The sequence below is a fragment of the Oryctolagus cuniculus genome, chromosome 14 (genome assembly GCF_051225735.1).
Source record: "Oryctolagus cuniculus isolate XC-2025 breed Fujian yellow rabbit chromosome 14, ASM5122573v1, whole genome shotgun sequence".
NCBI lineage: Eukaryota > Metazoa > Chordata > Mammalia > Lagomorpha > Leporidae > Oryctolagus > Oryctolagus cuniculus.
In genome coordinates this window covers 44,803,638-44,827,564 of record NC_142880.1, presented here as the reverse complement: position 1 = coordinate 44,827,564, position 23,927 = coordinate 44,803,638, and the positions used below count along the sequence as shown (strand labels likewise).

The 23,927-nt window shown below is 40.9% G+C and overlaps 1 protein-coding gene across 2 annotated transcripts in view; it reads right to left on the bottom strand.

Moving 5' to 3' along the window:
- FBXL7 (F-box and leucine rich repeat protein 7) overlaps positions 1-23,927 on the bottom strand; it is a 441,233-nt gene that overhangs the window by 304,783 nt on the left and 112,523 nt on the right. For both annotated transcript variants that reach the window (XM_008262077.4, XM_070056603.1), the window contains exon 2: positions 3,114-3,203. In XM_008262077.4, the coding sequence (XP_008260299.2) occupies positions 3,114-3,203 (90 nt within the window). The remainder of the gene's footprint in view (positions 1-3,113; positions 3,204-23,927) is intronic.

Genomic DNA, 23,927 nt, shown 5'->3' with positions numbered 1-23,927 from the left:
CACGATCTCTCAGAGTAGGAAGACAGCATTTTCAAAGGCTAGTTTGTGATGATTTAGATACAAATATAAGATCATGCAGACAAGACAGCTCCCCCAACACCCTGTTGTGTGCATACAATCCGATGCTTTTCAGTAAATGTATGAAGTGATGCAACTATTACCAATAGCCAATTATGGAACATTGGTATCTCCCAGGAAAGGTTCCATGTGTCTCTTTACAGTTAATGCCCTTTCCCAAGACAAGTGCATGTTTAGTGAGTGCCCTTCCTCTGCATCTACCCCCATGTCTTCTACTCGCTGGCATGCATTGCATGGAGTGGTACTACATGTTTGTTAGCATAGGTCACTGCTTGTGCCATTAACGACCTTTCAGAGGTCAGACACAAACACATGCACACACATGCATGCATATACATACACAACAACAACCACACAACCACAACAACAACTGCGAAATCAATGTAGCACCTTCCCTGTGCATGCCATCAAGAAAAGCTTAACATTATTGAAAACGCTTCCCACCCAGCTTTTACAACCATGGCCATGCTGTTCAAAGTCTGCTTGGGCAATGACTATTATCCTGTATGATATGTATCTTTTCCAAAAATCAGCATAACTCAGACCGTCATAGGCAGTACCGGTGAACCCAAAGATAAAATCCAGGACAGGACTAATCACCACAATCCAGTAACTTCTGGAATGTGGCACTACTCAACCGACATTTTCTTAGTAACCAAGGTTACACGTAGTTCTAAAAAAACAGTGGGAGGAAAACCAGGGAAGAATTTTAAAATGTGCCTTTCTGTGGTCTGGTTTTAGCCTCTGGTTTGTTGCTAGATATGTTGCAGACAGTGGTCACCTGGGTATTTCCCAGTGGGTAGAAACACCATCTGGTAAAACCTCCCTGTGGAGGCGAGAGGATGTGCCATCCTAATCACTCATCCCGAATGGTCCATGGAGGCACTGTGGCCTCTATCACCTGAGTATGGAAAAACTTAACACTGCCACTCCAGTTCCATCCTGAAAACCAGCTTGATAACATGAAACTAACTAGTAATGCAGGGAACATCCCTGAGGGACATTCTTATACCCACATCTAATTTACGTTTTAATAGTTTACATTTTCAATGATTAAAAACATGACAAAATGGGTTCGCACACAAAAATAGCGAAGTTAACACTTTTTACATGTTTCAGTTATGCAAGGAAGTGAACAGCAACTTTCTCAGACATGAGGTTCTTTCCACTTGAGATCTGGAAGGAAATTCCATTATTAATTTAGCCCAGTTGTTACAAATCAGTTTTGAAATGAACACCACTATTTTCTCTTCTAATTCTACCTCCAGAATAATAAAAAGATGTGTTGAGAAAAAACGTGTAAGACAGCAGCTTGGCCTGTATGTCCTCCTAAAGGAAAAGTCAAATGAAATGAAAATATAAAGGCTTATAGTGCATTTTAGGGAAGCATGAAAGCAGGCATCTTCAAATACACAAAGTCTAACCCTCCCTTCCCCTACCTATTGCAGGAAAGCTCACCCAGGTTCACATTTTCTATTTTCAAAAAACAAAAGGCAGAGATGATTTAACAGATTTTTAACTTTCTATTTTCATAGCTGCACAAATTGAACAAACCATGGTGACAAGGGAGACTGTAAAGTAATGGTATATATAAGTGATAATCTTACAGAACTCCAGCTTCTAACTAGGGAGGATGGCACTTTATTAAATTGAAATGATTTCTACTGACTGCTAAGTATAGAAGCCTCTGAAGTTAAAGTCTAGAATCAATTAACCAGATGTGCACATTACCTTAACTGAATTTTAAGAATGGTCTAATGCCCATATTTGAATTAACAGGCAGAAAATTAAAATTGAGTTGCAAGCAAGCACTTTGCTGCCCTGAGGGAAATACTCCAGTCCATCTGCCATACAGTGTTGCTAACATGCATCAAACAATGCCAAGACTTTAAACACAAGAGAATAGGATCTCAATGTAAACACCACCTATGCATTAGTCTGTCCAAAGAAGGTAGTTCTGTATTACTTGAAACATGCTGAGTCAGAGAGTTTCCAAAAAGAAGACATCTAGCACAGCTAAACCGTCATCATTAATACATAAAACATAATGCAGATCAAGTGAAATCAAAGAACTCTGAAGGCCAACATCAGTATGCCTCCAAATATAAAGAGCCATGCTTCCCAACGCAACCAGCAGCAGAAATTAAGCCTCAGAAGCAAACACTGGAAATGCACGTCCACAACATCCTGAACACCTTAGGAAAGCCAGCTGTGTACAATGTCATGAAAATCAACTGGACCACTAAGAGTCTTTCATTAAAAATGGCATTAATGTTTACACTGGACATTTGGTCCACAATTAGCTTAGAAAGAACACTTCTTAATAAATTCACTTAATAGTGTTTAACATTAAAAAAAGGGAGCTGGTTCTATGACGGGGTCAAGTTTCCACTAAATTACTATCATAGAAACAATTAATTCCACACTCAAATAATACCTGAAAATCTTCTTACAGATTAGGAAGCAACTGAATTCCAACATATATTTCTACATATACTGACTACTTTATCACGAATATCAATCCAACCATTCTTCATCCAAAAGACAGGACTTCTTAATCTTTAAATAAACCTCTTTTCCTACTCCCAAAAATTGGTGATTAATTCAAGTTCTGCATATTATATGAGTGTGACCATCCCATTGTCACAATCCCAAATTTCGGATGCACCTATTTTGAAAGTTTTTATAGAAATAGTCAATGGCAGCAGAAGGATTTTACAATCATGCTGTTTTCCTTCCTTAAACAAAGGTACATACTACCAAAAGGCTTTACTTAGGTAAGCCTATACATATTTTCACAAAATAATAGCATTTGCCTTGGAATTGAGATACTTGAATGCTATCAAATCAGCCTTCACAGACAGCAACAACAACAGTGTAACATAAAAGAAACTCAGGAGCTCCTTTTCCCTCTCATTTCTAATAATCTCCTATGCTTACACTAAATAGAACAGAACTAAGACTTCACAGCTTGCCTTCCAAAAACAGCCAGCTCTGGGAAGGGATGGCGGAGTTAATGAAGACCAGATGCCTACCTTCGCTGGTAGCCACATTCTTCTGGGCTTTGGTCGGCGTGTGATCCGTACTTGAACTCACGTCGGATGAGATGCTTGAGCTGCCTTTGCCTGCGGAACACAGGAATGAATAGCTTTGATTTTTATAATTTCAGAACTGGGCTGTGCCTTCCACTCAATTCCAAACCAAGACACATCACTTATTTCCAAGAAAGAAGCTATAATATCGAGAATGAAGTTTATTAAGTCTTGCATCAGATATCTTTTGGGAAATATCTGCCCCATGTTATGATAGAACTGAATTCCTCCTAGAGTATGGCTTGAAGATAATCTCATACCAAATATAAAATGCAGTTAAATGTGATAGCATAATCTCATCTTGGAACACACATGAAAAAGAAAGTACATGTGGGCAACACATCTACCACATTAATTTTTATTTGAAACTCTCAATTACTCATTTTGCAGTAAAAGAAATAAGTAAATCTCAGAATCATACATTACAGAGGAGCATGAGAGTGTTGACTGCACATAGTTGTATCCCTTCAAAAAACAAACTCCCTGTTTTAGTAAGTCCCTTCTTTAAAAACAAAAGAAAGTACACTTCACTTTCGTAATGCATTTTTTTCCTCTACTGGGGATGATTTTTCAGTCCAAAACTTGGCAATGTCTGCTATCATTTTTGGGCGTCACAACTGAGGCAGTGAGTGCTACTGCCATCTAGAGGGTAGAGGCCAACAATGTTGATAAAGGTTTCTACAGGTCACAACCTTTAACAAAAATGATACACACTGATGTAGATACACGTTCTCTGGAAGCCACCTGTAAGTCTACAGACATAGACCACACCTCACTGCCCAGCGAGAGAAGTGCCTGATGATTATAGTGGGGAGAACTCCAAGATGCACCCTGGGTCCCACATCCTTGCATCATCTCCTCCCTCATCGTGTGGACAGGACCTGGAGATGGCCTCTGGGAGGGTGTTCTGCAGATCTTATTAAAGATCTTAAAGGGTCGGCTTGCTGAAAAGGTAGATTTCCTGTGTAGTTTAATAAGGTAAGTAATTTAGAAGAGGCAATAGATGAGAGAGAGAGTCCCCCTCAGCTGGTCTTGGAGCTCAAGCTACCATGAGTTCTGTTGCTAGAAGGAAATGAATTCATCCAACAACCATGTCACCTTGGAGGAGGACCCCAAGCGTGAGATGAGGCAGTCTTGGACAATACCTTGATTGTAAGACTCTGAGCAAAGACTCAGTTCATTTGAACCAAGGAAACTGTGAGATAATGAATGTAACTTATGTTAAGCTGTTAAATTTTTCATAATTTAATATGCCTCAATAGAAAACTAATGCAATAACCAACAAATAATTTCACAGACAACTGTTCAAGCTACAAGTTATGAAAAAATAAAGTTCTTACATGTGGCTGAGAAACACTGTTTTGCAATAGTCTCCTGCTCAATGATACATACAATCAACTGAAAGTTTATGTCCCCCTCAAAATTTAGACATTGAAATCCTAACCCTCAATGTGGTAATATAAAGAAGTGGGCCTTTGAGAGGTGACTGGGTTATGAGTGGAAGAAGAGAGGAGAGGAGAGGAGAGGAGAGGAGGGGAGAGGAGGGGAGGGGAGAGGAGGGGAGAGGAGGGGAGGGGAGGGGAGGGGAGGGGAGGGGAGGGGAGGGGAGGGGAGGGGAGGGGAGGGGAGAAGCATCTTCCATCTGCTGGTTCACTCCCATAATGGTCTCAATGGCTGGAGTGAGCCAAGCTGAACCAGAATCCTACAGCTTCTTCAGTCTCCCACATGGGTGCAGGGGTCCAAATACTTGGGCCATTTTCTCAGGTACATTAGTAGAGAGCTGGATTGGAAGTGGAGCAGCCGGGTCTTGAACTGGCACCCATATGGGATGCTGGCATCACAGGTGGAGGCTTAACCTGCTGTGCTACAGTGCCCCCACTCCCTTGCTTTTTTGACCTTGGGTTTTTACTTGTCCCCCTGGATGTTCAGTATCTACATGTGTTACGGGATGTGACTGGACTAAGTGATCCTGGCAGCTCAGATTAGTCTAAGATTCTATAGGCTCATGACACAACTTCTCAAATCTGAGTCAAACAAACATTCCCTTTAATAAGGCCAAAAAATTACTTTGCACCACCAAATATATTATATTGGTTTTTATTGTTTTGAAGCTTAGCAATGTGCCAGTAGAAAACCAGAAATAAACTCCATATGCTCTAACTCCAATTCAACAATAAAACTAAAACAAAATAGCAAACACAAAAACAACAAAACCCATAACATTCAAATTAACAGCATTAATTTAATAAGGTAGCTGATGTTATTTTTGCTGAGATTAAACTGCTGTTCAAAACTTAAATACTGACTGCTAAAGCCAACATCCTCTTGGTTTTAGGACATCCTGTACCTTAGTCAGGTGAGGACTCACTCTGCTCACCACTGTCCTCCATCTGTAGTCAGAGTCCTTCCCTCCTGTGATAAGATGACGCATCAGTTATCTGTTCCTCAACTAGTCCAACTGCATCATTTGCACTTTTAAAAATTTTATTTATTTGAAAGGCAGAGAAACAGAGAGGGGTTGAAGTATAGTATTTCATCTCCTGGTTCATCCCCTAGATGACCACAATAGCCAGGGCTGGGGCAGGCCAAAGCCAGGAGCCAGGAATCCAATCTGTGTCTCCCATGTGAGAGTCAGAGATTCAAGTCCTAGAGAGATCACTGCTGCCTCCCTAGGTGTGCACTAGAGGAAGGTGGATCTGACTGGGTCTCAGACCCAAGGACGCCAACATGGGATGCAGCATCCTAAGAGGCTTCTTACCTGCTTTGCCAAGCTCCTGCTCCTCATTCACATTGTAAAGTCTGTTGTTTTTTTTTTTTTTCTTTTTTGTCAGTCCAACATCTACACAGAGCTCCTTCCTCTAAGGCAAGGGAACAGTGGATAATGAAATCTGTGGCAGAATTCTGTTGTAAAAGGAAACCAGGATACAATTTCTTCTCTTTAACTTTTAAAAAATGTTAATTGACACATAATAACTGCATATTTACAGGGTACAGTATGATAGTTCAATACTTATATGTGATGTGCAATTATTATATCAGTTATCAGTATATGCATCACTTTAAATATTTATCATTTCTTTTTGTGGGAACATCCACTTTAAGTTGATCATCGAGCCTGTGCCGTGGCATAGTAGGTTATGCCACATATGGGTGCCAGTTCAAGTCCTGGCTGCTCCACTTTCAATCCAGCTCCCTGCTGATGTACCTGCGTGGGCAGTGTAGGTCAGTATGGGTGTTTGGGTCCCTATGCCCACGTCGGAGACCCAGAGGAGGCTCCTGACTCCTGGCTTTCACTTGGCCCACCCCAGCCATTGAGGCCATTTGGGAATTAGACCAGCAGATGGAAGATCTCTCTTTGTCTCTCCCTCTCTTTCTCTAGGTAGCTCCGCTTTCAAATAAATGAAACAAATCCTAATAAACATTATAATCAAAATGAAAGCATGAAATGAAACAACAGATTTCATAGAAGACTCTTGGACATGCCTAAGAACATGTGTACGGACCCTTCAAGGGGCCACCAACTTCAGTATAGGAGATGCTGTTCTATGAAGAAAGGGAATAAGGTTGAGGAAACACACACTCTTGTTATGTTGTTTATAATAGTAGTTCACATTGAGTACACACAAATATTGTGTTGTGTACCCTAATACATTCTTTAACTGCTCCATTCTATTAAATACCCATTATGCCTAAGACTGTGTTTCACAATTTCTTTCATTATTGCCCTGATAATGAAAAATTTTTGACTTTTTCCTAATTACCCCCTACCTTGTCCAGTGAAACTATAACACCAAAGATATGCTATATACCTGTTGTGTGTTGTGTGTATATATCTTCTTCATAAACAAAATTGGCAAGATTGATCACCCTCCATGAACCTCCACTGTGCATCCTTAGACAAGTGAAACATTTTTATTTTTATTATTTTTTTAACTTAAGGGACAGAAAGAACATGACAAACAGATAGACAGACAGAAAGAGCTCCCATCCACTGGTTTCCTCCCCTAGCTGGGCCAGGCCAAAGCTAGGAGCAAGGAATTCAACAGATAACAACAACAAAAAGTAAAGAAATATTTTATATGCAAAGAAGTTAAATTTTGCATGTTTCATATATATAATAAAAATCCTTCAAGTATAAACAAGGTTGACAATTCTTGTCTCTACTTTGCCTACCTGAAACTATTATTTGGCCAATAGCTAGCCCCAAAAGGGGCTTTTCACATATTATAACTGTGCCTAATGGATTTAAGAAAGTAATAGCTAATTTTCACCTAAGTGGGCTAAAGGTACAAACAACAACTTAGTAAAAATTAGATATTAAATACAAGTAAACATCAAAGCAAGGGAACTAAGGTGCCAACGTGGGTGAATGTTATCTGTAATAGGTTAGGACATAAGCACAAGATTGAAGATTGCACTATGAAAACAATCAGTAGGGTGGAGCCATTGTTTTGGTCACGTGGGTCACACTATTTGTCCAGTAACATTAACAGAACAATGCAGTGGTCCTTTGTTCCAATCAGGTATGCCTTTAGGATGGCTGTTAGAGTATGCCAGGTTTTTCTAACATTTGAAGATAAAGAGAATGATCATTAATTGAGATGCTATTAGTGAAAGTTTTAAAGTTATTTTAATTTATAGATTCCCACATGTAAAATTAAAAACTAAATTTCTTCTCTTTGCTCATTGCTAGTACCCAGGTTGCTTTTGTAAAAGCAGCTACTTAAAACAAGAAAGTCAGAATTTCTCCATGGTGATTTATTATAACACAAACAAGGTAAAAGTGTAATAGAAGAGATCAATCAACAGCAGGACAAAATTGAATCAATGGGATCTTATGATTTCTAACATCCTTAAGAATCCAAGAAGCCTCCTTCAAAATTGATTCACTCTATCAATTCCAGATTGTACACACTGCATTCATCACAGACTCCAGCTGCAGACTTCCAACATGAAGTCCTCAAGCAAGGGGACCCATGAGGTGGCCTCAGCCCCATACTTCCTGCTTCTGTCTACTTTACCTTAAACCCACTGCTGGTACACTAAGACAGTCTTATATAATATTAAACGCCCATACCAAAGGAAAGAGAATTTATTCCCCACCTCAGAATTAGATTAAGGGAGATATGGGTCATATTTGTATGCTGAACTCACTATTATTCTCCCAATTATTATCTTGAGACAGTCTTTTTTTCTACTTTGACCCACAGTTTACATGTTTGTACATACAGAATATTAATATTAGCTATTTCATAGAACATTCACTTTATCCCTGGTCCAAGTGCATATTGGTTTTTTTTTTTTTTTGGAAACAAACTGAAACATATTATAAAATCATGTTAGTTCTTTCTGGACAAATGGTAGCGATGTAATAGATGACTTCTCCAGCCCTGGAGGTCTTGAAGTTGATTGAAATGAGGAGGAACAGGATCTTAACCCTTCTGTTTCACCTCACTATAAATGAAAACCACCAAATAATGTATTTTATTTTTGCTTCTCCCGTTCTTTGATTTAGGCTGCTGCAAAATTGGAAGCAAGAGCTGAGAAGGGGATGATGGAAATGAAGTAGAACTGTTAGAATCATGTTTTTCTTTTCCTCCATAGCCATTGAATGTCTGAAACTTGCCTTCTATTTCATTTTCCCAAATCACATCAGAGCCACTGAGCCAGATACACACATCCACAATCAAAGCAATCCAGGGCATGGCTATCAAACAAAATACAGTAAATTAGCACATGCTTCATTCCATGGCTCAGCACTGCACCTGGCACTGAGTCTCTTCCCCTAAGAAGCTGCCATTCCAATGAGATTTAGATCCACCTTAAGGAAAGCCTAGGACATAGTTCAGCAAGTGCAACACTGCCAAGCCACAAAGTGAAGTCCTGCAGAAGCAAGGCCTGGTCTGTGAACAGATAAATTAATAAAGAAAATGTACAAGTAAACACAAAAATATTACTCAGCCATAAATATGAATGAAATTCTGTTACTGGAAGCAACATGGATGCAGCTGAAGGACATTGTATTAAGTGAAACAAGTCAGGCACAGGGAGACAAATAACACACATTTCACCAATATATGGAATGAAGAGCTGATTTTAACAAAAGTAGAATATAGAACAGTGGTTACCAGAGGCTGGGAAGGGCATGTGTGTTGGGGAGGGGTTTAGGAGAAGGGAGGTAAGAATAGAAGATGGCTAATAGTACAAGAATACAGTAGATGGACAGGACTAACTATAACACAGCAGAATAGTTGTGACTAGCAATCATTACTTCAATATTTCAAAATAGCTAAAAGAGAGTATTTTGAATGTTCCCAAAACAATGATAGATGTCTGGGGTGATATATATGCTAATTACCCTAATCTGATCACTGCAAATTATGTATATGCACACAAATAGCACATTGTTCTCCTCAAGTATGTACAATTAATATATATCAATTTTTAAAATAAAATAAATAAAAACAAGACTGGGTTGAGGGTTTTAGGCTTTTTAAAATCATATTTTAATTGTGATTACATATCTATATATAAAAACATAAATTTGTCATTTTAGCCATATGTATGTCCAAATCAGGAGCATTAATGGCAGCACAATGTTACAACCATTGCCACTTTCTACTCCTAAAATGTTTTCAACCACACAAATGGAAGTTCTCTGTAACCATTAAGCATTCAAGCCCTGCTTCTCCTCCTCCTTCTAATTCTTGCTACCTCTCATCTGCTTTCAGTCTCCATGAATTCCCCATGTCGACATTTCATGTAAGTGGAATCATATGGTATTTGTCTTTTTGTGTCTGGCTTATTTCACTTAAAATGATGTTTTCAGGGTACATTCGGTTGGCGTATCAGGCCTCATTCTTTTTTGTGGCTGTACAGTATTCCATCATGCATTTACGCTACATGGTTAATCATTCGCCTGATGATGGACACTTGGTGTGGTTCCACCTTTTGGTTACTGTGAATGGTGCTGCAATGACAGGATGCTCATTTGTGATTGCTTTTTGCTTATTGCTTCCAGCCAGAATCCAATCCTGAGCACTATGACTAGAGAAGACAAAGTACAGAGTTCTTTCCAGAGAGAAGCGTGACAGCTCATGACTGAGCCAGCATCTCCTGGAAGGCCAATGAAAACCCTGCTGCAGCAGCCAGGGTGGGCAGAGAGCTGCGGACTTGGGGGAATGGAATGGAAGGAAATGATTTCACAGTGCACTGTGTTAGCTCCAGGTAGGGCTGGCGGCCAGTGCTGTGGGTCCCTGTGGATCTGGAACAGCAAGACAGCAGATGTCACAGACACTAATGGGACTGATGCAGAGCACTGAGATCTAAATACACCTGCCTCAAAGCTCTGCTCGTCAAGAGATACACGTGGGCTTCCCCTTTCTCCTCTATATGGTGACTTGCCACTTTCTGGGTAGAAAAGGCACAAACTTTTGTCTCAAGTGAGATAGTGCTGTAAGGGACTCCCCACTCCAAAACTATATAAGCCATGCTAAAGGGTGAATTGCCAACCCTGGCATAACCACACATGACCTTGAAGGACAGAGAGCTAATCATTCAAGTCCCATTAGCTTACAGTCATTATTTATCATCCCAGCAGCACTCTCTTTGACAAATCTCAATTAAACCAATATTTTCTGGGGTTGGCATTGTGGTGTAGTGGATTACGTCGTCACCTGTAATGCCGCATCTCGTATGGGTGCTGGTTCATGTCCCAGCCACTCCACTTCTGACCCAGCTCCCTGAAAATGAACCTGGAAAAGCAGTGGAAGATGGCCCAAGTGCTAGGGCCCCTGCACCCATGTGGGAGACACGAAAGAAGCTCCAGGCTCCTGGCTTCAGCTTGGCCCAGCCCTGGCTATTGTGGCCATTTGGAGTGTGAACCAGAGAATGGAAGATGTGTGTGTGTGTGTGTGTGTGTGTCCTTCTCTCTCTGTAATTCAATTAAAAAAAAAATCTTTAAAAATGTCTGCATCGTTCATAGAGGCTGAGATTTCTAATAAAAAGAGATGAAGGGTCATGACTTGCACACAGTCCTCTTAAACCTAGGAAGGTAGCAGGATGGTCGGCGTGTGCAAATATACCACCTGCTGCCTTTGAGGGCACGGAGCCAGAGGTCAGGCTTCTCGGGCCAGAATCCTAACAATATCACAGGCAAAATGATCAACTTTCAGGAAGTTCCCCCAATGTTTCACTGTCTTCATCTATAAAATGGGTTGAAAGTGAAGATAGATTTGTAGGACTGAGAGAAAAAAAAATGAGCTAAATAGATTGCCTGTAATGGCATCTGAATATAATAAACACTAAATGTTAGCTGCTAATCAAACTCCCTAATAATATTGTTAATTAATAATATAATTAAATGAATACATGCTAAACCTATTAGAATTATAATTCAAACTAGAAAAGGCAAGACAGTCTATACTGGACAGAGGACATAAAATACAGACACATGAATAGAATTAAACATATATGCGGTATTAAGCTCTTCACCAGGATCATTAAGCAATATTCTCAAATACTGATTTTTTATTTTGTTAAGTATTCTATTCCTCTTTTTCTGGAGTAGGACATGTGAGGTTCAAAGATAGAACCTGTCCAAGATCACAGATTGGTTCAGTGTTTGGCCCAGAGATTTTTGCTGCTTAGTATGACTGATTTTGCACAATGATACAAATATGGTTGGCTGGAAACAAGCAAGCCCAGGTCTGTCTTCATCACTGAACGGTTATCACTATGAGGTTCCATCCCTCATCAGCTTTGTTGGCTGCCATGAAGAGTCTTCCAAAAGTTCAAGGAAACTTCAAATGGGCTTTTAATTCCATTTTCCACAAACTTTTTGAAGCCCTCTTGCATATCCCCCAAAAGAAGCACTGAGCTTCGCACGTTATGAGGTCTTATTACCTATGGCTGACTGCATGAATAAACTTAAAATTTTTTCCCAATGGAAAATCCCTAGTTCCACAATGTTCCATAACTCTATGCCATTCTTGGGCACCCAGAAGAGAATCTTTATACAAAGGCTATCTGTAGAGTGTGTCATCAGAACTTTGAAAATGCACACGGATTCCCAGCAATGACATCCTGGAAAGTGCTCTGTATTTGTTTCCTAGAGTGGCCATAACAAATCTCCATCCACTAGCAGCTTAAAATCACAGAAATGTATCACCTCATGGGTGATTTTGGAAGCTAGAAGTCAGAAATCACAGTGTTAAGAGAGTTATGCTCTTCCCAAGAGATTGAGAGACAACCTGCCCCTTGCTTCTTCCCTAGCTTCCCGTGGCTGCCAGCAATCCCAGGCATTTCCTGGCTTGTGGCAGAAGAACTCCAGTCTCTGCCTCAGCCATCACACAGCTGTCTTCCCTCTGTGTGACTTTGCATCTCTTCTTACAAGGACAGCAGTCATAGTGGATTGAGGGCCACCCTGCTCAGTACGCCTTCATCCTAACCAAATACATCTGTAGCAATCCTATAAGATCACATTCTGGTGTTTCAGCAAGCATGCGAATTGGGGAGGGGGAAGAAGGAGAGAGTAATATTTAAGCCAGCAGATATCCCAACATTGTCTTCAGCTGAATTAAAACGAAAGCACAAAATCCTACCCTGAGTCTCTCAAATGGGCATTTGCTCAAGTTTCATTGTATGACAACATTATTATGAGTGGAAAAGAAAGATTAGCAAGTAAGATTTAGTGCACTATGGAATGCAAGAAATCTAAGAGTCCCCCAGCTTGTGAAAAGCAAGCACTTGGCACACAAGCATGAGTGGTTTCATGCTAAAAAGGGCAGACAATATTTCACTAAAGGCACCAGGGGCAGAGCCTGCTCCCTCAAGCCACACACCCACCTCAGGCCCTTTAGGAAATTCTGCCAGAGTTAACCCAGATGCCAACTGACAAAAAGACAGATGCTGCTGCTACTGCTGACAGATGGTGCTTCACAGCTGGGGTTCTAAACAGAGTAATGAGAGGATCAGAACCATGGACAGGCTAAAGGCTACTTGCATTAACACAAGAATTTCCTTTGTAATATAAGTGGTTGCTCAAAAGTCATTTATGCTAATAACAGTATCTCTGAGACTTGTAGCAGTAATTAACCCCTGCAGATCATGAGAAGACTGTGTCCTCCTTAATCCAACGTACAAGGAAACCCAAGTGTACTTGTGAAGCTCAATGCTGTCTGCATGACCTGAAATCATCTTCATTTCCTGACATCAGGGCCTCTGGTGTCAATAAGCCGATGACTGTCTCCTCTGATGCACTCACTCATTCATTCCACATCCCCTGTTCCACTGTATTCAATGACCAAGCTATCCCGGCCACGGAGATTATATACTGCTGCATATTGAGGGTAAGGAGAAAGAGCAACCATCACCATTACCTTCCAACAGGGAGTGCAGAGAAGGACAGGCAATGTTGCCCCTGAGTCTGTGGATTTACAAGGCTCAGTCCCAGGATGCTGCCAGTCAGTCACATATCATTGTACCTAACATACCCACTGATTTTACAGTTTTTATTCAAAGTACATTTATATGCACTTATCTTAATTATCACTGACAATCTAGATTAGAACAAATTGCAGACAATAAATTCTTTAAAATTTTATCTATTTATTTATTTAACAGGTGAAGAAACAGAGACAGACAAAGAGAGAACTTCTATCCACTGTTCACTCCCCAAATACCTGCAATGCCAGGGCTGGGTTAAAGGTAAAGTCAGGAGGCAGAAACACAATCCAGGTCTCCTGAGTACTTATCAGGAGCTATCACTGCTGCCTCCCAGGGTCTGCATTAGCAGAGAGCCAGAGTCAGGAATTGGTGCTGGAAACCAAACCTAAGTAATCCAATATGGTGTCTTAATTGATATGTATAACACTTACCCCATGAATAATAAGTTCTTAAAATGCATTAATTCTCCTCCTATCATGCACAGCAGTAGTACTCCCAACAATGCAAGGAGGAAAGGTTATATTTAAGATCTTAATATTTAATGCAAAAAAAATTTAGCATCTCATTATGTTTCACATTCCAATTTCCTATTCATTGGAAATATCATTATTCTCTTACAACTCTATATATGAAATGTGTTCCCTTTAAATACATTTTAAAAATTAAAAAACAGAATCACTGGCAACATTCTAATGCCAAAATTTTGTATAAGGAAACTAAAAAAAGATGCAAATCGTTCTGTTTGACAAAGAAGATACAATCAGCAAGTCTTCCCAACACTGTGAACCAAATGTAGCTAAGAAAACACTTAGAAGTAGACAGTATAATGTGCAATTCAAATCACACCCCCTTAGAAGCTGGAATCCCTGCATAAGTAATCAATGTTTCCCAGCATCTATCCCTATGCCTCAGACTGTGAAAACCAGAGGAGGTCAGCTTCAAAGTCCCGTTCAGCTTTCCCTTTCTACATTCATTACTCCCTCCACTCAGAACATCACCAGCCCTTGAGTAGAACTACAAGCCACTTTACAACTACAAACCAAGATCCAAAAGGGTCTAAATGTTTTGTGGAACAGTGGAAGATAAAGAATCATTGGTCAACTCTCTCCTTCCTAGGTTGAAATTTTATCATATATATGGTAAAGTCATATATATGATTTTGAAAGTTTTTTGCACTGAAATAAACTTCTTTTTTAATTCTACTTTTCCCAAGAAATGTTTAAAGTGCCCTTTTATAAACAATCCCTGACTTTTGAGAGTTCAATTGAATGTTTTTCAAAATTAGGATGGTATAAAAGTGATACATATTCGAAAGAACTCATACTTCAAATTGTGACGCTTTCCCCAGGATTGTAATATGCAAGATAATATTCTGAATATACTGGGCAGAAGCAGCAGTTGCACCTCCCAGCCAACCCTGTGGTTGTGAGGGAAACCTTCAGTGCTCTACAGTGCTGTGCTGTGTTGCTAAGCTCTGACACTCAGTAGGTTGGCTGTATTCAATTCATTCTTGACATGCAATACTTTTAGCTCACAATGAATTTATTAGGTGATAATCCCTTTGTAAATACATACATGCACACAATCATATTCACACATATACACACTAGCACACATATGTATTTGTATTACCCAAATCACCAAATTGTGGCTAGGTCATTTCAATGCTGTATTTTGACTTATGTGAATTTTGAATGCCAGTCAAAGTGTGGTTTCTTAGTCCTAATTGAGGTCCTCATACCTGCATTATTTTCGATTCACATCTCTTGCAATTTCCTTGGGACAGTAGTAGGTTCCCCTACTCCCATGGTAGGAAGCTGCAATTTTATTCCATAAGCATCCCTGAGCACAGAGCAAGAAAGTATGAATTGTGGAACAGAGAATACTTGACTGTCAGAATCCTTCCACTACCACAGCTTGAAGGAAGGCAGGGATAAAGGGCTACACTGAGTGCAGTAATTGTCCCACATCTGAATCCACTCCAGCTCTCCCAACTTTGAGTATTAGATTGGGTGAGTCTGATCTCACCTCTAACTCCAGCAAGGAGCTCTGCCTACCCAAAGTGCATCAACATGGGCCCACCCTCACTGTCCAGTGATTGACTCTGCTGATACTGATGAACAGATAAATGGGCAAATTGTTCATTGGTCATAAAATAGACCCTTCCACCTCTCTCCAGATATAACCATCGCCATTTGTTAGCATCCATATTGTGTCTAAAAGGAGAGTCCATGTTCTAATTAAGATTCACACAACAAAATATAAAGACAGAAGGAAACCAGGTAAGGCCATCACTGACATATTAGTAGTTCAAATCAGTCCTGCACTCACCCTGAAAACTGAACTCTGAACAAGTCTGTCTGCTGAGCCTGGTGGTGACAGTTGGTACTGCAGAAATTTAATGCTAACCAAAGATAACTTGAATTTAAGGAAAAAAAATCATCCTAAAGTTAAGATAGATTTTTTTTCCTTGTGAAAGAAACACTTTCTAAACTTTAAAGACAGACTCTATAAAAGGCTGAATAAGCATAAAGTAATAATTTTAACAGTGATGAATTACAATATTTTAAATAAGCATAACCAAGTAAAATAAGAAGCAGTCTACTTAGTCACATAATGAATCAGATAAGACTTGCAGACCCTGGGAAATTGTTTAGTTTGCTCTAGGCAATGAAAAGATGACTTGGTAGGTCTTTATTCCTCTAAAAACTTCAATTCAGTTTCTACCTATAATCTATGTTGTATTTTTCAAAGCTTTATGCATTTAAGAAAAATCACTCCCCCTAAATTTTGCATTTACAGCCCTTTTATCATATAAATTGTGGTCATAACCTAAGTTAAGGCTTGCAGAGGCCAGTGAAGGGAAAGGTCTGGCTTCTATAAAAGGAGAGACATTAAGCAAAATAAATCTTGCCTGAAACTGGAATGGTTCTTGAATATAGCAACTTAGGAGCTAATCTCTCCTCTTTTTTCAAAATATAATAGCTTTGCCTTTTGGCCAGACTAGATCAAATACTCCAGGGGTAGCTATTGTTTCTGTTCTCATTCTCATTCTTGATATACTGATATTTGGTTAATAAATGTAAAATTTCCAAGAAATCTTTTCCCAAACTCCTCTAGCACAATGGCCCAAGTTTATCCACACAAAGGTGCTACAAACATTGTGACAACTCTCCCAGCTGGCTTAAAGGAAGAACAGGGCCCAGGTATTTCAGCTTTTAAGCAGCATATAAACTCTTCCTCTACTTTGGACCTTCCTCATCCTCTTTCTTCTAAAACTTATTATTTGTTTCTCAGCTCTTGGCCACTATAGAGAAATAACTGAGGGAGCCAAACATTATGAATAAAAAGAGACTTATTTTGGCTCATGGTTTGGGTGGTTCACAGTCCAAGACTGGGCATTCACCACTAATCAGTTCAGCCTCTGGTGATGATGTTCTTGCTGACAGAGTCCAAGACAGAGAGTTGCCTGGTGAGAAAGAGGGAACACATGTGTCCATCTCTATATCTTTGTGGTCTTTCGAAAGACCATGGGGGCTCCATTATAGTGACTTCTTATCTAATCACTTTTCAAAGCCCCTACCTCTAAATACCACAATTAAATTAGGTTTCCACTAAGACTATTAGTTTATGATTTAGAGGGTCAAAACATATTCAAACCATAGCAATCCCCATCCTAAAAAGCCAGCTGCATTGGATGAATAGATTTTGTGAACTATAGATTTGTGAACTTCTAATTCTTAGGAGATAGAAAGAAGAACCAAAGTTCTGTGTTTTTCCTTTTCTCTACTGTCAATAAAACAGTCATCTTGCAACCTCTGGTGACCAAAATGTGTGGGTTGGAGTTTTGTGGGGTTTTATCCTCACCAACAAGTAAGCAATCAAATCTGTAGCAGCTTTTGTCCAGCTGGGTCCCCTTATAATTCATTTTCAATGATGGACAGTAAATGTCAAAAACCACAGGTTGAGGTGTAAGTTCCACTAGACTGCCCCCACCTCAGATGCTGGTCACAAGTCTTAGACACCTGTACTTCTGATTGCTACAAGTCAGGCTTCCCAGTTGTCCCTTATTGGGTTCAATTAATCTGGTTCACTGAAATCAGAGAACACCTTATCTCTGCTTACTGGTTGATTAAAAAGGATGTTAGGAGTATACAGATGAAGAGATTCAGAGAGCAAGGTAGCATGCGTGCCCTTTCTTGCTAGACCACTCCTTGAGCACCTGTGCATGTTCATATGTCAGGAGCTATGCAAACTTTGCCCTGTTAGGTATTGTTTGAGGCTTTGCTCTACACATCTGATTACATCATTGTCCTTTGGCGACCAACTCAACCTTCAGTCCCTCTTTGTGGAGGAAGTGGTGAAAATTCCATCCTTACAGCTACGTGGTTGGCTCCTGCAGCAACCAGTCATTCCCTAGAGGCTCTTCAGGAGCTGTCGCCCCCCAGTCATCTCCATAGCATCCAAAGACATTCATTACTCCAGAGGGGGATTCAAGAAACCAGATGGAGACCAAATAAGTATTCTACAACATCACTCCTCTCCTTCTCTGTCTTTACTAATACCCGTATCATCAGATCATATCACCAGCCCCCTCTAACACCTCCTAACAGCTTCCCAGACTACAATGGGAATGCTATGACCCAAGAGTGATGGAACAAGGACTTAAGCCCCAGCCATTTTAGGTTTCTTGTTACCCGTGCCTTCTTTCAAAAGATCAGTTCCATCTCACACCCTGTATTGTCCCCCACCCATCCCCCTGCATTCTTCCCAAAGCCATTGGTCCAAACCTGAAGAGCCAGTATGGAGAAGCTGATCTGCAACTACTGCCTCACACCCCAACCCCTAGCCCAATCAAGATAGGAAAGGGCCCAGCCTGTTGGGATCTCGGCCTCTGCTACATGTTCAGTCTGTTAGCGTGATGGCAGTTGGTCGACCTCTGCGGATTTATTTACTCTGAATAAATCTGGTCTGGTTGCAAGTTCGTATTCTGTCTCCTCTCTGTTCTGCACACCTTTTTCTTACACTCAGTGCCCCAGGTGAGGCAGCACCAATCTGCACTCTTTTCCTATCATTTATGGTGTCCCATGTGAGGAGGGGCATGGAGGACCAGGTCTCTGGGTAAGATGTATGATTTCCCCCACCCTTCCTCCAAACTTTCTTCTTTGTTAACTGCTTTCCCTTTTCACTGTCTCTGCTCATTCTTACTTTCTCTTTCCTACAATCTCCTCTTTCCCTTCTGACCTTGGTAGCCCTGGGAGATGTCTCTCCAGAACACTTTCCCATTCCCGCTTGTACTTCTCATTTCCCAACAAATTCACAGCCAGAGCCTTTGTCAGATCTCATTGCTACCTGCCCATATTGGACCTAATTCTCAACCTATCAGATTGGTAAGAGAGGTCTCGCTCACCTCACTGGGGCAATGCTTGTGACTGGTTCATCCCCCTTCATATGGCCTGGGATGTTGGGTCAGTTTCCCTCACTTAGAACTGGGACGCTGGTCTAAGCATGGGGATTTCTACCTCTCTCTTCTTAGAGGACCCAGAACTTAGCATGGGGATTTCTACCTCTCTCCTCTTAGAGGACCCAGAACTTAGGTTGTTGGTTGTGGTTATTCTTTCCTTTGGGGGGATGCCCTGTAAAAGAACCCCCTTCCCTTCCCTCAAGCCAATTTTGCATAATCCACAGATTCCAAATTTCAACTCCCTTCTGGCCTACCCCTTAAAAGACTTGTGCGTTAGACCTGTAGGGGAAAGTAAAGGGGAGGGATTAATCTATCTTTGCAGTGAAATATGGTCTCAATATAAATTGGAAAAGATTCTAATTTGCCATTTTTGTCTCAAAATTCTCTACGATTTTAATAACTTTACACAGAGAAACGGTAAATGGTCAGAGGTCTGGCTCTTCCCCACCCTCAACTCACCAGCAGCCAGAACTGCCTCTCTCCTTTCTTCCTGAGCTCCCTCCCTGGTTCTGTCACTCTCTCCTCTGGGCTAGCAGAATGTTTACTGCTCTGGGAAGTCCCACACCTGGGACATTCACCCTACCCGGGAGCCTTTCTCACGTTTTCTGCCCACCTTATCAGGGTACATGTGATGCTCTGCACCTCCCCAAACAAGCAGATCCAGAAAGGACTATGCCTGCTGTTCAAATACAATAAAGTCTGACATCAACACACTCACCCCCACCCCAGCCCTCTCTCCTGTCAGGGTGAGCTCGGTCCATACTCCTCCTTTCCCCCTATCCATTCTGTCTTCCCTAAAATAAAGTCTTCTTTAACTAACCACCTCCTCTTTGTCTACAAACACTAAAATCCTAAAACCTAACATCTCACCCAAAGACAACATCTCTGGTCCAGATCTCCAGCAATATACATGGCAGGGCCAGCAAAGGAAAACTCAAGAACAGTGGTAAGTTCTGAGCAACTCTGCCCCAGAGAATGCCCCATGCCTAGCCGCCTTCTATCTTTACCTCTGCCTTATGTAGTTGCAAACAAAATCTCTGCTAATAACTGACACTGCTTTGTTGTTTTCTCCTGTAATGTTATACGTGTGCACATATTATATGTCTACATGGAAAATTTATTAACAGCTTTGTTTTAATTGGCTTACATTTGTTTTAGATATTCAAGAAATATTTCCAACTACATGTACTCATAAAATTTATGGAAGGCATTGGACCTTTTGGTAAATGCTTTTCTAAGTTATTTGACAGCTAAAATTATTTACTAAAGTTTTCATTTGATATTAAGTTATTGAAAGTAGGCAATTTGGGAAGCTTGACTTGTTTTCTCATTTCTCCTCTATTCTCTCCAAGATGGAAAATGGATTCTATTCTATAGAACTCTCCATCAGGATGTACAGTTTGATTTTTAGACCTTATATAAGACAGACTGGATAAGGTGGTCTTAATGTTTTATCTCACCTAGAAGGGCATAGCTTTTCCTCATGGGCATCATCTTATCTAACAGTAAGAATATTGTAATAACATGCCTGTGACTACAGATTTCTAGCTCAGGCCACCAAAGATTAGGGACAGGATTGAGTGCACCCTTGTCTGAGATTCCTAAAGGCTTCCTCTGCGTTCCTCTTTAACAGAGACCAGGAGAAAGAGGAGCGAAGCAGCAGGAGCAATGTAAGGATAGGTGGCAGGCCATTTAATGGCTCCTTTACATGGTGATCTGCCATCAAGGAGACCCAACAAGGCCAGTCCACCCCGAAATGGCACCTGTTTTCCATATGAGGAGTCAGGGCATTGGGCAAGCAGCTGTCAGCTCTTCCAAGAGCAAGGCCACTGGAAATGGAACTGCCTTGGGGGTTGGAGGACTCCTGGGTCAGAGCTGCAGACCCTGATGGCCCCAAGCTGAAAAAGCCCTTCACTCTGGCCAGCTTCCAGAGTAACCACTGCCAGCAGGAGGACAGCCTAGGGTCAGTAACAATTGAGGCAGAGCTGTAAATCTGCTTTCAGAGATGCCGCCTATTCAATACTAATCTCCTATTGCAGGCCAACTCTCTTCCCAGGCCAGCCAGGTAATGGAAGCCAACAGGTGCCTTCCCTAAGAAGGTTCACACCTCCCTTATGATGTCTCTTCCAGAACCCCATGTGAAGAGATAGACAGGTCTGGACATCACATTTACCTTGGCAAGTCTTAATGCCCACCTGATTATTATGAAATCACACCTGTCAGTTTCTGTTTGCCTTTCAATGGGAAAAATCTCTCCTGGTTTGGACAGCACCTTTCTTAGGTCCTCTAGTAATGACTCTGTCCTTAGTTTTAGACCCCGTGTATTTAATCTGCTTGTTAGATTTGTTTGCTCCAGGAAATGAAACCATGAATGCAGACAGTATCTGTGAGCTAGTGCAGCAGCCCCCTCAAGAGGCCACCTGCTGGAACCCTGTGTTGACCATGCGTCCTCTACTCAGCTGGAAGAACTCAGCTCCAGTCCTCACCCAAAACCCCTGACAGCAACCAGGGTTTCCATAAGCAGAGGGAGGAAATAAGGGAGCCCAGGACTAGAAGCAGATCAGACTGACTCCATCCCACGGCTCCCAGCCAGCACGTGCCCACTGAACAAAATGGGAGCGTCCTTTCCCTGTGGCAACCAGGCACACAGCTGTCTTCCCACTAACTGGACAGGACTCTTGCTTTCCTATTTTCCCCTTTGCTGGCTCTGTGAGCATGATGGCAGTTGGTCCACTTCTGTGGATTCATGTTCTCTGAATAAATTCGGTCTGGCTGCGAGTTCTTATTCTGTCTCCTCTCCTTTCTGTGCCTCTTTTTTCTTACATTTGGTGCCCTGAGAAGGCCACAATCTTCCCCTCTCTTCCTAACAAAGAGCCTCTCGGGTCTCAGAGACAAACCCCGAGAAAAGGGATCCTTCCATGCAGATCACCGCTCTCTGCCATCCTACGTGCTTGCAGACACATAACATGCTTTTGTCGAACTACCAAGGGTAACAGTAATCATGTACACAGTCTCTGCCATTTCAATTTATCCAAATTATAAAACCAGCAAGTGCTTTAAATACAAAAAATGTTCCAAATACAAACTTATATAATTAATAGAGATCAATAAGACAACATGAATTGGTAAAGAGTCTGAACATTAAAAGAGGAAATGCCATGTGTATTCCTTTAATTTTATTTTTAAAAAACTACTTAAAATAATTTATTGCAACATAGTAATAGGGCAGAAGTCAAGGGAAAATAAATACATGAGAACAGACCAGAAAACAAATTCAATGGAAGTAAGGGAAGAGGATGCCAGGCAATCAGCACTTCCCTCTTCCAATGGTCACTGGTGAGTCAGTGTGACACAGCAAGGACAGAACTATCAACAGAAGAGAAAGAGACAAAAGCATGTGGTTAAGTTGGAAATGTAACAGCACCAGTCAGAGGAGAAGGGAAAAATCACTAACTGGTGCTGGGACAATTAGGAATCTACCCCCAATCAAAAAAAAAAAAAAAAAAAAAAGGACATATCCTCATCTCATCTTCTCATCTACAAATAAAATATAAATCTCAAAATGCACAAATCCAAAAGAAAGCAAATATAAATATTTATCAAATCTATTGGAGGCAGAGTCTTTATTAAAAATAAAACACAGGAGAAAAAGTTCAAATAAAACTATTAAGATTCTCAACCATATAAAATTTAAAACTAATGTATGTCAAAAAAAAAAAAAAGTATAACTGAAGCCCAACCACTCACTGAAATAAACAACAAAGGGAAAATGTATGTTCTGTACAAAGAACTCATGAGACTCAGTCAAAAAACACAAAAGAACAATATTAGGCAAATCTCCAAAGAACACACATGATATAATTAGAACTTAAATACATAGTTTAACTCACTAATAGAGAGAGTCAAAATAAAACCATAACATACTGCTTACATCTTATACATTTGTGAAGTTCTTTGTTTTAATGGGAATGTCATGGTACTGCTGGGAGAAAAAATGGATACAAGTACTTTAACGTAGGCTGGCCATATGTACATCAAAGGCTTTGCTACGGTTTACGACCTTTTATCCAGCAAATCCACTAAGTCCATTAACACAGGCAGTTTGCTACTTTCTTTACTAAAGTCTCCTTGAACTTGTCTTTGAAACTTATACACATGTGAGTCCAGTAGTAGACCAAGCTGTCAGGGAGCAAGAATAGCCAAGCAATTGTGGGCCCCGATGCAAAATGAGAATGTGTGGCCCTTGTTAAAATGATTAAGAATTTCCAGACAATAGCAGAGCATTAAAACAAGCCTGGAGGGGGCCGGCACTGTGGCTCACTTGGTTAACCCTCCACCTGTGGCACTGGCATCCCATATGGGCGCCAGGTTCTAGTCCTGGTTGCTCCTCTTCCAGTCCAGCTCTCTGCTGTGGCCCAGGAGGGCAGTGGAGGATGGCCCAGGTACTTGGGTCCCTGCATCCACATGGGAGACCAGGAGAAGCACCTGGCTCTTGGCTTCGGATTGACACAGCGCCCGCCGTAGCAGCCATTTGGGGAGTGAACCAACGGAACGAAGACCTTTCTCTCTGTCTCTCTCTCTCTCACTGTCTATAATTCTACCTGTCAAATTAAAAAAAAAAAAAAAAAAAAAGCCTGGAGTCCTTTTGAACACATGACCCTAGAGGCTGTGGCCAGCCCTGCCAGGGTAGGTATTCTGTACCCAGATTTCAGGAGGGCAGAGTCCATCTTTCATTCTGGTCCATGCAGGCATAGCTCTCTGTTTCTGTGTGATGTGTGGGAACTTTGGAATTGTGCAAGGAGAGAGAATGGGTGTTAACAGGAACTGTCGCCTTCTCCTAGGGAAAG